The sequence below is a fragment of the Typopeltis vanoorti genome, chromosome 10, assembly GCF_054136105.1.
Source record: "Typopeltis vanoorti isolate ZY-2024b chromosome 10, IOZ_Tvanoo_1.0, whole genome shotgun sequence".
NCBI lineage: Eukaryota > Metazoa > Arthropoda > Arachnida > Uropygi > Thelyphonidae > Typopeltis > Typopeltis vanoorti.
Window position 1 is genome coordinate 99,122,384 of NC_143558.1, and position 17,149 is coordinate 99,139,532.

At 37.3% G+C, this 17,149-nt stretch overlaps 1 protein-coding gene across 3 annotated transcripts in view; it reads right to left on the reverse strand.

Moving 5' to 3' along the window:
- Positions 1-17,149, reverse strand: part of LOC150102627 (papilin-like) — an 843,028-nt gene that overhangs the window by 122,724 nt on the left and 703,155 nt on the right. For all 3 annotated transcript variants that reach the window (XM_090399411.1, XM_090399410.1, XM_090399409.1), the window contains one exon: positions 7,753-7,947. In XM_090399411.1, coding sequence (XP_090255537.1) covers positions 7,753-7,947 — 195 coding nt within the window. The remainder of the gene's footprint in view (positions 1-7,752; positions 7,948-17,149) is intronic.

Sequence of the window (17,149 nt, forward strand, 5' to 3'; positions counted from 1 at the left end):
TTAAAGGTGGTATTTAATGTTTCCAATATTTCATCTCAGTTATAGAGACAACGTCAGGGAGTACAAAATAACACACACAAAGAAAAGCAGCACAAAACTAACTAAAACATGTAGACAAAAGACTAGATTCCTAAATAGATGGGGTGGCCTCTATGGACATCTGTTGGCAGCCTTGGATGTAAACTGGGATTTCAAAGTATTAGTGGTTCCCATATTTTCAGAAGTTTTATGCAACCATATTTATTTAAATTAGGCTGATTTTTAATAACAGCAGCAGATTCTACAAATAGAATTTTTCTTCTGAATTTACTATGATGGAGCATGATGGTCTTTTTCCAATTGATTCTGTGAGCTGTGTCCAAAGCATGGTCAGCAAGGCTAGAACTGACCGTAGTCATGACTGCAGATGTAATTTTTATGTTCTTCCATTTGGATGGTAGCTGATCTTCCTGTCTGTCCATAGTAGGCCAAATTGCAGAGAGAGAGAGAGAGAGAAGGAACTCTGTATACATCTAGAACTGAGAAGAGAGGGAATTTAGACCTGTATCATCATTCAACTAAAATCGAAATTCTCTCTCTCTGACAACTTTTTCAATTCCTTTACAACCACTCCTGAGATAAAGATTGTCTATAATTTTTTGCCACAGTCTTTGTGCTTCTTTCTGGCTTTCTCTCTTCACATAAAGGTGAGTATTGAATTAAACAGCCTGGTCAAAGGCAATACCACTTGCTTGGCATAGTCTTGTAATATGCAAGCTGATACCACCACCCAATTCACCAACTGACTGCAACTACACCAACGGCATCTACTGCTGACCACCACCACCACCAGCACCACTAGTTTTTTCCACAGACAATCACAAACATCAATGCCCACAGCAGGATTCGAACCTGCAGCCTTTTGGCTGGAGAGCAGATACATTAACCACTCGGCCAGCTATGTTCAAACAAGGTAGAGATGAAATGGGGGAGGGGGAGATAATGACAGTGGTTTTGAGGCAGTATAGTGTGAGACAGAGGTGAATAGAATGAAATATTTAGTCAGATATTGCTATATGCTTGGTAACTGCAGAGGGTAGTGACCATGAAATGTATAATGAAATTAGCCAAGGAGACAGGAAAAGAATGATCATTATGGGTGATTTTAATTATGACAATATAGACTGGGATGATGAGATAAGAACTGGAAGAAAAGAAAATGACTTCTTCAATTTTTGAGGGATAACTCCCTCAGGCAGTATGTAACAGAAGACACACGAGGAATGAGGTCTTAGATTTGATCATCTCATCAGAAGACATCATTATAAATGTGGTGTCAAATCTCTCTCCAGTTGGTGAGAGTGATCATGAAGTGATTATCTGGGTGGTTGCCAGCCATGTGAGGACTTCTGGGAGGAAAGGGCATGTGTGGAACTACGAGGCTGGTGATCATGAGTAGGTAAGGAGACAGGTTGCAGTTATAGCATGGAATGCAAAGTTGGGTGGAAAGAAGATCAATGCTGCTTGGGTGATATTCAAGAACTATCTAGCAGAAGCAATGTCTAAATGTATTCCAAAGGTCAGAAGGTTAAATAAGGTAGGTGCGAAATGGATGAATGAAGAAATTAAGCATGCAATATAGAGAAAGAGGGCATTATGGTGGCAACATAGCCAAGTCGTAATACTCATTTCCATGAAGAGTACAAAAAATAGTCACAGAGGGTTACTTGATTAGTAAGGATAGCAAAAGCTAATGAAGCCAAAAAAAAAAAAAAATCCTTAAGGGTTATTTCGATATGTAGCCAGAAAAAAAACAAAAGAATGATTATCGTAGGATGACACTGATTGGAGAAAATGGTATATGGAAAACTGCTTCAGAACATATAGTTGAGATATTTAATGAGTGGGTGCACAAAGGTCTTTCATCCTTGTGAATGTGACATCATTGAGAGTTTAAAAGCAGTGAATGATGATGATGAGGCGACACTTACAGTGAGTTAGGAAAAGATATATGGGGAAATAAGCGCTCTTGATGTTATAAAGGCTGTAGGATTTGATTATACATCACCGCATATTTGAAAGGAATGTACCAGGAAGTTTATATGTGCCTTGGCATATTTGTTTAATATTATTATTATTATTATTCGTGACACCTCCAAGGATTCGAAGACTCATCGCAGGAGGACACCCACCATACAACTGTCTCCACCACTACACTGAATCTCTACTACCAATCATCTCCATCAATGTTGTCTACAGTGCACCACCACCACAACAACTAGTACTTTATCTGTAAATTGTGTATGTTCTGAAGTTCAGATTAGTCTGTATGTGGGATGAAAAACTCGAGTTTCCGGGAGATAAAACCCTGCTACCTCCGTATGAGATTAGCTAACTCACTTTCAATTGAAAAGTCCACATAAAGATTCCTCCCATCATGATGAGAATCAAACTTAGGCCTATTCCAATCAAAGGGCGCAATGTACCATCATTCTTCCAATTTGCGCTACGGAGCCGCTTCAGTACATTGGAAATGATTAAATGTACTGGGACAAGTCAAACTTGTCCCAGTACGAGTCTTACACTGGGACAAGTTCCAAAGAAGTGGAAGGAAGGAAGCAAAGATTGTACCATTTCAAAAGGGAGGTGACAGAATTCAAGTATCAAACTGGAGACCAATCTGTGTGTCAGGTGTTGTGGTTAATATGTTGGAGAGTCTAGCGAAACTAGGATCCAGAGTGGTATTATATTTGATGGAAATCATATTTTAGTAATCAGTTTACTTATAGCAATAAGGTGACAGCTGCATTAGTCAAGGTAGATAGATACACAGTGGTATACTTAGATTTTGCAAAGGCTTCAGACTGATTACCACATATGTTGATAGTCAAACTAGAGCAGATGGGATTGGCTAGTGCAATGAATTGGAGATCATAAAAATGCCAGCAAGTTGTGTATGGAGGAGCAATATCCCAGAAGAGGAAAGTCACTAGTGATGTGCCTCAGGGATCTGTTTTAGTACCATTACTGTTTAACCTGTATGTTGATGATATTGGGGAAGATTTGAATGGGGTATTCAGTTATTTGCAGATGATGCAAAGTTGGAACTATGAAGAGTAGAGCAGATGTTGTGGCCCTACAAGTAGACTTGAATAGGTTGAGTGAATGAACACAGGAGTGGGGATACCAGTTCAATGTTTCAAAATGTAAGGTTTTAAAATGTGGAAAACAAAGATAGGATGTAAAATTTACACTTGGTGGGGATATATTGTTGGAGGTGGAGGAAATAAGAGATCTTTTAGTGATGGTCAATAAGAATCTAAAATTTAGAAGACACATTACCAAAATTGTGAAGATAACATAACGAATTCTGGCTGTGATGTGAAGGACTCTGACTTATAAAAGTAAGGAGATTCTTGTTCCATTATAAAAGGCCTTGTTTAGGCATATATGGACTACTGTGCACATATTTGTCACCTAGTTTTCAAAAGGATGAAGAAATATCGGAAAGAATTCCAAGGCTATTGACTAAGATAGTTTCTGGTCTCTCTGGAATGTTGAGTATGAAGGACGGTTGAGAAGATGCAATTTGCAGAGTCTAGTGAATAAGATGAAGAGGAGTAATGTGATAGAGATGTACAAATTAGTAAGGGGGTTGTTATAAAATAACACTGAATAGGTTTTTCATAAAATGGCAGGAAATGGAGGGAAGGAACAAGAGATCATTCCTGGAGGATGTATAAGGAGGGTGTGAACAAGGAATTAAGAAATAGACCTTAAACACTACTAAAACTCCCTGATCTAGTAGTGTTCCCCCTTACAAAAAGAGGACTCAGAATAACAGGAACTTTATTAATTCAAGCAGAGCATGTATGTTCAGCTTGAATTAATAATGCAAGCTGAACATATATGCCTTTTGTTCAGCTTGCATTATTACTACACAAACACATAAAAAATACAAAAAAACAGTACAAACCATCAAGTAGTTATTTTAATTTAAAGCTAAAACACTGAACAGTAAAAAAAAAAAAAAAAAAAAAAAAAAAAAAAAAAAAATTGTTCCTGCATGTTTGCTATAGCGAGTGCTTACTATATTATGTTATTACTTCCATGGCTGCTAATTTATAACTAATGGCAAATTTTGCTGGGATTCTTAGTGATTAAATAACACTTTCATGATTCTGGTCTTCACTAAAGTAAGCAAAGTACAAAAATTGTTTATCCAATGCAACAAACAGCATATATAATAAACAATAATAGAAAACAATAACTTTCTTGACACTTTTGTCTCCCAGACCTTCAGCAAATACCTATCATTTTCTGCCTACAGAAAAACTTGCATTGATTGATTTCAGTGGAAGGCATACCAGCCTTCCACTGAAATCAATCATATCTAGGAATGTCCCCATAGTTGAAGTTCGCCATAATAATTACTCGGCCTGCACTCCTTCAATCTATGATGCATGGCATCCACATCTTTATGTTGACTATCCCCCCCATTTATATATATAGCAGCAACCCACAATGTATTTTGTCCAATTAGCCTCTAACTCATAACATATAGCCTGAAATGAACCTTCTCTGCCAGACTAACATCCTCCTTAACTATTTACTGGTTGAAGTTTTTTAGCTATCATTATCAATACCCCACCTGCTGTCCTATTCCCTCTTTCCTCTCTGAAAATATACTGCTTGGAAAGAAGTCAATGGACACCATAATATTAGGAACAAACAGCCATGATGCCCACCTTAATAAGATGTGGGAACTCCTTTGCTGTGACCACAGCAATTCTATATGGCATACTTTCCACAAGAGTACAATAGCGATCAGTTGGAATTTTGGACCATTCTTCCTGTAAGCAAATAATAAGGTCCTGAACTATTGTGGGGCAGACATCCCGTGACTTCATCCGATGCCCTGGTTCATCCCACATATGTTCAATAAGGTTGAGATCAGGGTTCTGTGGAGGCCAGTCAAGTGTGGACGTTCATGTTCACAAACCATAAAGAAGAAGCAGCCTTATGACATGGTGCATTGTCTTGCTGAAAGAGACAATGGTCAATTTCATAGAAATGCCACAAAGTAGGAGGAATTGAATTGTCCAGAATGTTCAGATATCTCTCAGAGTTCAATGTTCATGGCACCACAAACAGAGATCTCAGGAGAAATCAGAAAAACAGGACCATACCTTTGCATCACTACCTCCATATTTCATAGTTGAGGTTATGTACTCTGGTAAGAGACACAAGGCATCTGCCACATGCACAACAGTCCATCTGCTTGGTAGAGGGTGCAGTGTGATTCGTCACTCCATAACACAGCTTTCCAAGCTTCCGTGTCCTATAGTACATGCTCTTCATACTCTTTGCACCACTGAAGAACAACACTGCATGTTGGTTTGAGTAATGTGGGGCTTGCGTATTGTGGTCCTACTATGGAAACCCATGTTGTTGAGAGTCGGTTCTGAATGTTTTCATGCAGATTCATAACAGAATCGATGCCCAGAACTCTACATTCAATGTGCTAGATGACGAATGGCAGATTTTACACATTATCCTTTGTAGAAATCGCCTTTGACTCCTTCGCTTCTATAGCAGTATAGTATCATTGATTGTTGACCTGGGTTGGCCCAATTTGTAAACAATTTGCTGAACAGACAGGCCTGCAATGTGGCATCCAATCACAATGCCTCTTTCAAACTCCATCAGTTTCCTTCTCCCAGCCATTTCACCCAGACATGGTTGCAATGACTTGGGAGCATTGTATTCTTCCAATTTACACTGGCTGCAAACACAAGACTTGTTACATGGCATGATGCACATTTTCAACGGGGATATCCTCTGACTTCTTTTCAAGCAGCGTACATTACCCTTTATATTCTGTTGATGTAACTATATCATTTTCTGTCAACCAAGTCTTGCTGATGCCTATGATTTTTGACTGAGTCAAGTTGACCAATGCCATAAACTGTTCTCCTTTTATAATACTTCTGGCATTCATGTGCATAAATTTCAGCTTCCCTTTGGACCATAATGTCATTACCAACCCATTCTGATTTTCAGATTCAAAATGTGTGAAACTGCATTTAGCACTGCATAATCATTTCCGTAATCATACTCATTTGTCAAAGGGGTAGCTGAATACACACTTGAATGCATCCCTCATAATACTTCTAGTTTTCCTGATTTTGCATTTCCAACCTCTCACAAAAACAATCTCTTCAAACATCTAAATTCAAATCCAAAACCTTTCAATTGTAGTCTACAGGCATATATGAGGGTTGTTTGAAAAGTTTGGCAAATTTCTAATAGATGGTGACACAATTCATTCATTCATACCCGTGTTGGCACATAACATCTTTTTCATGACCACTGGTAAAATTTTAGCCCACGTGCGATGCATAGTTCTTGTTTGGCAAACATTTAAAATAACCGTGTTCACATTTTTCATAAAAATGGAGAAACTTTTATTTGAAGAAACACATAGCCACACAGATCAAATAGAGTTAGATGCAGTTCATGAGGACTCTGCACCACCATTAAAGACTATTTATTTTTGGATAAATGAATTTAAACATGGTCATAAGCCCATCGAAGATGAAGTGAGCTCCAGAATGCCTGACTGAGGTCACTATGAAGGAAATGATTGACAAAATGTATGGTATCATTATGGAAGACCATTGAGTGAAAGTGTGTGAGATTACTGAGATTGTAGGCATCTCAACTGAATGGGTGTATAATATCCTGCACGAAAAATTGACATGAAAAAGCTGTGTGTGCAATGGATGCCACAATTGTTGACTGCCGATCAAAATGCATGCGAAAATACATTTCAATGCATTTCAATCTTGCAATGCGCAGGATTTTTTTTGCAAATCCTGCTGTCTTACCCTTTTCCAAATAGTCTATCATGATAATTCCTTGGGAATCCCAATTCGTGACTGTAGACTGGGATCCACCATTAAACATACCTTAGTCCCAGCAGCAGTCAAAATGGTGGACAATATCCGGTAAAAGGGCAAAAAAAAAAAAAGCAAAGACCGTTTTGTCAGCTGGAAAGGTGAAGGCCACTGTTTTTTGGGATTCCCAAGGAATTATCATGATAAACTATTTGGAAGAGGGTAAGACAATAACAGAAGTCTATTATGTGTCATTGTTGGACTGTTTAAAAGAAGAACTGAAGAAAAAACAGATTGTTGCACAAAAAAGTGCTCTTTCATCAAGACAATGCACCATCCCACACATTGGCCATCACAATGGCAAAATTGCACAAATTGATGTTCGAATTGGTTCCACATCCACCATATTCTCCAGACTTGGTCCCGTGTGACTTCTTCTTCTTCTTCTTCTTCTTCCCAAACTTAAAAATTTGGCTCGATGGGGAAAAATTTTCTTTGAACAAGGATATCATGAAGACTGTCAATGACTATTATGCACAATTTGACAAATCCTACTTTTTAGATGGGATGAAAAAATTGGAAACTCGCTGGACCAATTGTGCAGACCTTGATGGAGACTATGTTGAGAAATAAACATGATTTTTTCCAAAAAATGTGTTTAACTTATTTTTTTACCAAACTTTTCAAACAACCCTCGTAGGCCAGCCAAAACTATAAATTCTTTCACTTGTCCCCTCTGCAAACTAACAGCTTCACTAATATACTTGACCGTCACACCTGGGAAACATGACTTTCTCATTTGATGATGAAGGTGACAATTTTTTTTTTAAATCATGAATTAAAAAAATTAACAAGACAGAAAATAAACATTTACCACTAGGTGTTAATGCAGACACTGATTTCTCTTTTTTGCATCGAGTTTCACAAGCATCTTTTGTATTGAATCTATTAGCATTTCCTTGACAGCCACTAAAAAAAAATTCTACACATCGGTCACTATCATGGTCATAGAACCATTGGGTGAATGAGCCACTGCATGGTCCTCTAACCTTGGGCAACATACAAATATCTGAAAAACAAAAGTAACATTAATAAACTACTCTGGTAAAGTATATATTTTGCCACTTTTTTTGTGAAAAAAAAATGAAGAAATGTTGCATATTATTAACTAATAAAGAAAGTACTGCAGGTCTACTATGTAATCCATACCAGAGACATTTTCACTATGATATCCAACAAGTAAAATTAAATATTAACTTAGATGAAAACGAAATGAAAAAAAAAAAACATTAAATATCTTTGATAAATTAATATCTTTACTTACATGTTGTCAGTAAAGTTTAATGTTAATTGTATAATATTGTACTCCAGTTTATTATGATTATTATTAACATCCGGCCTCCATGAAGTTAAAAGACTCTTCACAATAGGCACACACTTTTATTCCCAAAAACCATCAAACCATGCTTTAAATTCATTCAATGTATCTGTATTCACCATAATGTCAGGCAAAGTTCCATTCATCAACTACTCTCCATGCAAAGAACCTGCTCCTTACACTCTCCTTTTAAAGCTTACAGGAAGGTATCCTTGTTCTACTACTCACTTCTCCCATTCTATGAAAATTTCTTCTACATTAACCTGGTAATAACCCTTAAATGTCTCAATTATATCCCCTCTCTTCTTCCTATTCACATGGTACTTTGCAAACTGCATTCCCTCAATCTGTTTTCATAATCCACATCCCAAAGACCAGTTACCACTTCAGTGCACAATAATCCATGTGAGGCCTGATCAAAGTCTTATACAATGAAACCAGTACCTCTTTATTTCTGTACAGTATAGTCCTTAGTATCTTGCCATAATCTGATGTGGTGACTTTGCATCTTGTGCAATCTGACCTCTGAAATTCAGATCCTTGACCACCACTTCAAGGTGTCTTGTCTCCTCAACTTCCCTACCAAGTATATACTTTGAATTCTATTGTTAACTACCAAATTTTAGAAGTTTACACTTTGAAACACTGAACTGACAGTTCCACACTGTTGCCTCTCATACAATCTATTCAAGGCCACAACATCTATTTGATTCTACATCAGTCACCCCAGTTTTGCATTATCTGCAAACAGTTGTATATAACTAGTTAAACCCATCTCAATATTATTGATATATATATTAAATAAGAATCATCCCAAAACAGACTCCTGTGTCATCTTGTGTTTAGTCTGCATTTATTTAGCTGTTTTTAACCTCCCTCTAACTTGAGAGTAATAAATGATGTCATCATCCATCCATCCATCTTCAAGGCCCACCTTTCCTAATTGAGTTGTGGGGGGGGGGGCAGCAGCTGCAAGAGAGACTTCTGATGGTCACGACCTCTGCCACCAAGCTCAGGTGTTCTGGTGGGACTCCCAGACTTGTCCACCTAAGGTTTTGGATATAGTCTATCCAGCGAGTCCTTGGCCTTCTGTGTGGTCCCGCACCCTCTGGCTTGGCAAGAGGGCCTGCTGGAGGAACCTCTCTTGTGGCATTCTGACAGGTGCCTATAACTATCTGTGATCTATCAACATAGATTGAGTATTGAGGGTTTCCTGAATTGCAGAGCTTCTGACCCTATCGAGTCTTGTCAGCTCCGCAACCCCTTGAAGGAACCTCATTTCCGCTTGGATTCATGTCCACATTCTTTCAGTCATTACCCAGCTCTCATGACCATAGGTGAGGATGGGGACATAGACTGTAGTGAAGACAGCCAGCTTTGCCTTTTGGCTTAACTCCTGCTTCAATACTACCGAACGGCCAATCTCCCACAATACTCTGCTTGCTGATCCAATTCCAGTATCTAGCTCTACGACCCACTTTCCATCACTCATGAATATGGACCCAAGGTATTTAAACTTCTCCACCTGTCTCAGTGGAATTCCACTCACATGTAGAGTGCACTGGGATGGTTGTTTGAGACCACAAATGTTTCTGTTTTGGCCACATTGATCTTCATCCCGGCTTCTGCACAAACAACTACAAACCTATCCGGGGTCTTCTGGAGGTCATCTGTGGTCGAGATAAGCAGAACTAGGTCATCTGCAAAAAGCAGATGTCCAATGCTACATCTTCCAATTCTGACACACTCACTACCTCGGCTGTGCCTATCAATCCAGTCCATGAATATTATGAAAAGAAGGAGTGACAAAACACACTCTTGGCGGAGACCAATGGAGACTGTGAAAGGTTCAGACTGTGTTGTTTACCCTGATACAAAACTTTGGGCATTCATACAGGGACTTGATGGCAGCTAATAGTTGGTCATCCACTCCATACTCCTGTACTACTTTTCAAAACTTATCCCGAGGAACCCAGTCATATGCCTTCTCCAAGTCCACAAAACATGTGTGTGTAGACATTCTTGTCATATTCCCAAGATTTCTCAAAGACTTGCCTTAAAGTGAAGATTTGGTCAGTTGTGCTTCTGCCAGGACAAAAGCCACATTGTTCTTCTTGGAACTTTAACTCAACTATGCTCCTGCACCTTCTTTCCAAGCACCTAGCATATATTTTCCCAGGCAGGCTGAGCAGAGATGCCACGATAGTTGCTGCAATCTCTCTCTAGTCTCCCTTCTTGAAGACTGGTATTATGCCTGTCTGCCACTGCTTTGGTGCTCGCCCAGATATCCAAGCGGTCTGACACACTCAAGTCAGCTAGAGAACACCGTCTCGATTTAAGGCTTTTAGCATTTCATGCCGAATTTCATCATCACCAGCAGCCCTGCCCGATTTAGCAATTTTATTGCTAAAATCATCATTATTACTGATATTTTAAATTATATGCTATCAGTATGATATTAAAAATTCTGGAGTATATATTACTCCAGTATTACTAGAGTAATACTAGATTATTACAGTATTACATATTACTCCAAGGAGATGAAAAGATTATATGCTATTTATCATACTGGTGGTACTGAACTGCAAGAAATTGATGAGGCTAGGGATAATGTTGGATAGAAAGCTGAAGTTCAGAGGGCATATTGCAAAAGTTGGCAAAATAACTCAAAGGATTACTTGGATGCTGTAAAACACCCTAGCAAGTAAAGACAGGCAGGTTGCTATCTCTCTCTATACGGCTGTGATTTGGCATCATCTTGACTACTTTGAACAGATTTGGTTACCTGGGTTTCCTGGGGGTTCAGGAGATGGTGGAGAGTATGCTAAGACAAGTTACCAAGATATTAATAGATCTAAGGGAATGCTCCCTATAAGGATATACTGAGGTGTGTGTGTGTGTGTGTGTGTGGTGTGTGTGTGTGCACGCACGCGTGCATACATGCACATGTTGTTAAGGCACATGATAGAAACATATAAACATGACAGAAACTTATAATTACTAAAGGGAGTTCTGTAATTGACACAAAAGAAATTTTGTATCAGTGTTACATAAATGGTACAAGAGTAACCATATGGCATTCAAAGAGATGGTAATGTTACATAAAAAATATGTATATATACCTATGATGATGACGACATAATCATTTTCTGATGTACAGTATCCAAGGGTACAGTATTCAAATGTCTTTATTATCCTAGATAATAAAGACATTTCGACAAAACAGTACCATACTTAATGATCAGTTTTTCTAACAGCATAAGTAATTATGACAAGCTCAGGAGCAGAATAAATTAGTGTCATGATATAGCAATCTGATGCAGTAGATAAGTGATGGACAAGGGATATCTGAGGGAAGCAATGATAGACTGAAATACACAAAGTCAGGAGGATAAATCCAATAAGAGTCAGATGGTTGAGTAGTATCATAAAGGCATTATAAAAAAAATAAAATGTTATGAAGGGTATATAAGAAGAAATGTGAGTGGCAAACTATGAGCAGTACAAAGCTTAGGAAAGATATATGACCAGCAATGATAAGGAAGGCAAAATCAGATTTCAAGAAGAAATTAGATACCAAGTGACTATTTTACAAGGCCTTTATCATCCAAATTATGACAATGCTATGATAGATGTGAAAGGAACTGATTTGAGAACATGGGTTGGAGACTTAGATGTGCTAAGGATATAGCAGAATCTCAAAAAAATATGGCAAGTGGGGGATATGAGCTTATATATTACAAAAATGTGCAAAGTAACTAGCATTGTTTCTCACTAGGCCATTTAACTTAAAGTTTCTCTGGTAAAGTCCCAAATGAATGAAAAGAGGACAAAATACTTCTATTGCAGAAAGCAGACTCCAAGGCTGCAGTTAAAAATTATACATCAATCAGTATCATGAAAGTAGTGGTAAAGGTACTGGAAATGTTGGTTAAAGACAGAATTCAGGAATGGGTGGATAACAATATGATACTCTATGGGATTGGGGGAGATAGCAAGGGTGTGTGAAGGGTAGGCAATGCCTTAATAATTTACCCAGTTTTTATAATAGAGTGATGGCCATATTTAATAGAGGGAATGACTACACAATGATACTGTTGAATTTTGTGAAAGCACTGACAGGAACTCTGTTACACTAACTGGAATAAATGGGGATGGATATGAAGGTGAAATGGATACAAGGGTGGCACATGGACAGATACCAAAGAGTAATATATGGAGGAGAATCCAAAAGAAAGAACATGATATTCTGCAAGGTCCTATTCTTGGACCATTGCTATTTTATTTGAACTTTACAGGAAATGCTCTCATGGGAAACATTGAAGTGTTTGCTGAATATGTATACTTGATACCATAAAAATTAATGAAGGATGTTCAGAGTGCTTGCAGGATGAATTAAAGAGGCTGACAAAATATAATGGACCACTGCTATTCACTTTGTACATTAATGATACATGAAATCATCTGAAGGAAAATATCAAGTTGTTTGCTGAAGATGTAAAGATGTGTGTGAAGATGCCCGCCTGGTTGGCTGAGTGGTAAGCATATCCAACTCCAGCCAAAAGGCTGCGTGTTCGAATCCTGCCATGGGCATGGGTGTTTGTGATTGTCTGTGAAAATACTAGTGGTGGTGGTTGGCAGTAGATGGCATTGGTATAGATTTTACAGGGTTTCTCAAACATTTTCTATGATGGAACATTTCAAAAATCCTGAAATTTTCACAGAACACCTTGGTTATTTTGTGATGTATTAATAATTAATTAAACATCAATTAAACCATCATTAAATTAATTTGTGCTGATTTTCATTAACATATCCTATTCTGATCACCAAAAATTTATATTATAAGTACTTACGAGTGAATGCAGACTTTTTCTCCTGTGCTGGTAGTTTTCCCCTCCTTTTGTACATCCTGGAGATCTTTGTAGTCTTGAGGTGGATGACTCACTATCTGTTCCATCACAGATACCGTCAATAAGAGATTTCTTAACACCAAAATTAAACAAAGTGCCTTGTCACTTATTCATATTAGAATTTAAATCTGTATTCCTATTACTTTAAAAAAAAATCACAGCACTCAGGTTTCAGAACAAGCACTCACACACTGCAATACAAACTTGCGAAGAAAGTATTCAGTATTAATAGATTTGAGAACCGGATACAGACTACCTTGATCTTCAATTTCAGTGAAAAAATTTTCTTTATACTTCCTTGCTGATCGGTCACTGACATTTTTCATTCAGTTTTGAGAACACACCGCCCACTGTTGTAATCAGCTTGCAGACAATTTTTATGATCGGTCATAAATGCTGGTATTCTCTTTCCCGATGGTTGAAAGATTTCGATGTGTGAAAATTAACAATAATTCATGACTATTTCCATGTCTAAAAATATGCCGCTTGGTCACTGACATTTGCTACACAGATGTCATTTCCTTCAGTTTTGAGAACAGAGGATATGCCACCATTGTTATAATCCCCTTGCAGGCAATTTTTATGACCTGTCATAAACTCTTTCCCAAACGTTGAAAGGTTTCGATGTGTGAAAATTAACGATGCACAGATGTTATTAGGCGTTCTGGGTCTGAGCTTTTCAACATATTCATGAATATTATTCTCCTCAGAATATTTCTACTATGAAATATTTATTCATGAAAAATGCTTAGAAAACTAAAATGAAAAATTCCAGAACTTCTCACGGAACACCTATTCACCTTCAGGGGAACACAGTTTGAGAAACTCTGGTATAGATGATGAAGGTATTTGTAGTTGGTGGAGACGGAGAGTTGTAGAGTAGGTACCCTCCCTCGTTGTGTTAATAATAATAATAATGTAAAATGAATAAGATAATGGTTAATAAACAAGATTCTCTACAGAGCATTCAGGATGAACTAAAATGCCATGTGAGAAATAGATAATGGAAAGCAGTTTAATGTGGAAAAGTGTAAAGCAATTCATTCTGGGATGAAAAGATTACAAGCTGTGTGCAATATGAATGTAACCATTCCATGATTTCATGATGGACTCGTGTCTTTCATGTGTGCTATATGGCCAGACCACCTCTCTCTCTTTCTTTTTTTCTTTTTTTTTTTTTTAAACAGATAGCTTCTATCACATCTTTAAATTCAAAATTTTTCCTTGTTTCAGTGTGTTGTACATAATATCTCTCTTGCTTATATTCAGCAATGGATCATCCATAAATAATCCTTATTTAACAATATTTAACAGAATTCTTCTTGTCGTTCATTTCTACAAAGATATAAATTAAATACTAGAATCAGTGGCGGCTTGTCCATAAGTACTGCAGCCCCTCCAGTATAAAATGAAAGTTCCTGTTTTATTATCGCCATTCTTAAATTTATAATATATATATATATATATATATATATATATAATCTAAAAACTGTTATTTTCTTGTTTGTAATACAATACCGCTTGATAGTATTTTATATAATTCATTCTGTAGCAATAGTTGTATTTTGCAATAGTCAATATGCTGCACGGGCTAGGGCTAGTATCAGTACTAGCTAGTTATGGATGAGCCGCCGCTGCTTATATTATAGACTCTTCTATCTTTTACCCTTTGAGTTGTTGTTGTTAGGTTTTGTGCTTCCTTTTTTGTTGTGCTCCATGTCTCACTGCTGTAAGTCATTGCTGGTAGAATAATACTGTTTAAAAGTTTGATCTATTTTGATACCTGTTTTTCAGTTTGTGATAGTGGCTTTTATCTGGTTAATAGCTTTCCAAGCAGCCTTTTTGTATATATTTATTTCATCTGATATATTGTTGTCCACTTCAATTGCCTGTCCTGAATCAATGTAGATCTCCACTCTGCCGATGACTTTATTTTTCAATTTGTTTTGTTGGTCATGCCGTATTTGTTTTTCATCCCCTTTGTCTTGTCAGGGTGAATATTTGTAATTGTAAAGATAAATAAAAATTCTGCCATTCGGCAATTTTAAGATTTGCTCCATCTAAATTTAAACCTCCATTCAGGTTTGTGTTTTTGAAAGTATTTTTTAGAATTGCTGTAAAGAGACTGGGAACGATCATGTCTCCTTGTCTCACTCTTCTCCATCAAATTATTTCTAGGGCTTTTTTTTTAAAAAGAGTAAACTGGGTATATATATAATATAAGAAGTTGTGATAACCACCATGAAGGAATTGAGGTAGAACCACGTAACTTACACATTATTCTACATATTACCCACGAAGAGTTATACACTTGTTACAATGCTGTTGCATCGTTTGAATTCTCTGAGAAAAAAAAAAAGTCTATCCCTTGCTGCGCAAACCAGTCCTCAGCTACAGATATGACTTCATCATCTGTGGTAAATTTTGTTCCTTTCAAGTGTTTCTTTAAATTTGGGAACAGGAAATAGTCAGATGAGACCAGGTCTGGAAAATAGGGTGAGTGAGGCAGGCATTGAAAGCCAAGTTGTGCAGTGTCTGTTGAGTTTCATGAGCAGTGTGAGCAGGTGTGTTGTCCTGCAAAATCAACATGCCTCTGCTCAGTTTTCTATGGCATTTTTCCTTCAGTACCTTCTTCAATTCATTAAAAGCTATGGAATAAACTGATTCTGTAATAGTTTTACCTTTTTTGAGATACTTGGTAAGGATTACCCCATCCATATCCCAAAAGACAATGGCCAGAACCTTCCCCACTGACTTTTGGGTTCAGAACTTCATTGCCATGGAGAGCCTTTGGGTCTCCGCTCCATTGACTGTTGTTTGGTCTCTGGGTGATAATGATGAAACAATGTTTCATCAACAGTCGCACTACATGACAAAAAAAAAAAAAAAAAAAAAAAAAAACCTGATTCTTCAAAATTACCAAAATCCCTTGAGGCGACAGCACATGTTCTCTCTTTTGGTGGGCATTCAAACATTTGGGAACCCACTTTGCTGAGAGCTTTTGTATGTCCAGATGTCGATGGATAATGACGACAATTCATTCCCTGTATATCTCCCAGAATTTAACATTTCTGCTTTGCAAAACTTCTTGAGAATTTTATGCCTCCTTCTGTGTCTTATATGCTAATATCAATGGTAGTAAGCTACTCTAACTTTTATTTTTACGTGCATCTACTTTTATTCAGTCTGGCATAATATGTTGGAACTACATTGACTAGGGATGTTTAGTGATTCTTTGTAGAAAGTGATATTGTTTGATTCTGCTTCCTACACATCACAAGAGTGAAGAAAATTCTCACCATCGCTGATGCTATCAAGTTTTCACATATCATGGAGGTTTCATCTTGATGCTTCCCAGTACTCTTTCTGGAAATTTGCTTTCTTGGTATAGTAGAGCAAGTGTTTCCCAAATTCTGGATATTTACTTTCACCTGAAATTGAGAGGGCAAGATTATTGTTGGAGGAGGGAACCCAAGTTGGTTCTATTTTTATCTTTTTTTTTTTTGCAAAAGATTTGTGTGGATGTTCACATGACTTGTAGACACATTTCCTACAAAATTTTGGATACTAACCAGAGATGTCCTATTCCTTAAGAATTCAAATACTTTTTAATTGTGAAGGAATAGGACATATCTGAGGCAACTTGCTTTTAATAATCAAAAGTAGCACAAACATATGACTGCCAATGAACTTATTGGCAAATAACAACTATGCGGAATGTAACATATACAAAATTATGCATTTATTGTTTTATTTCAAAAGAAAAAGTAATGCTTCCTAATAGTTGAAAGTCAAGTTGGATTGGAGATTGGCTGTCTGATAGGAATCAATAAGTTGTCTTTGGGGGAAGCAATATCCCAGAAGAGGAAAGTCACTAGTGGTGTGCCTCATGGGTATGTTTTAGGGCCATTGCTGTTTAACCTATATGTTAATGATATTGGGAATGATTTGGATGGAGATATTCAGTTGTTGCAGATGAT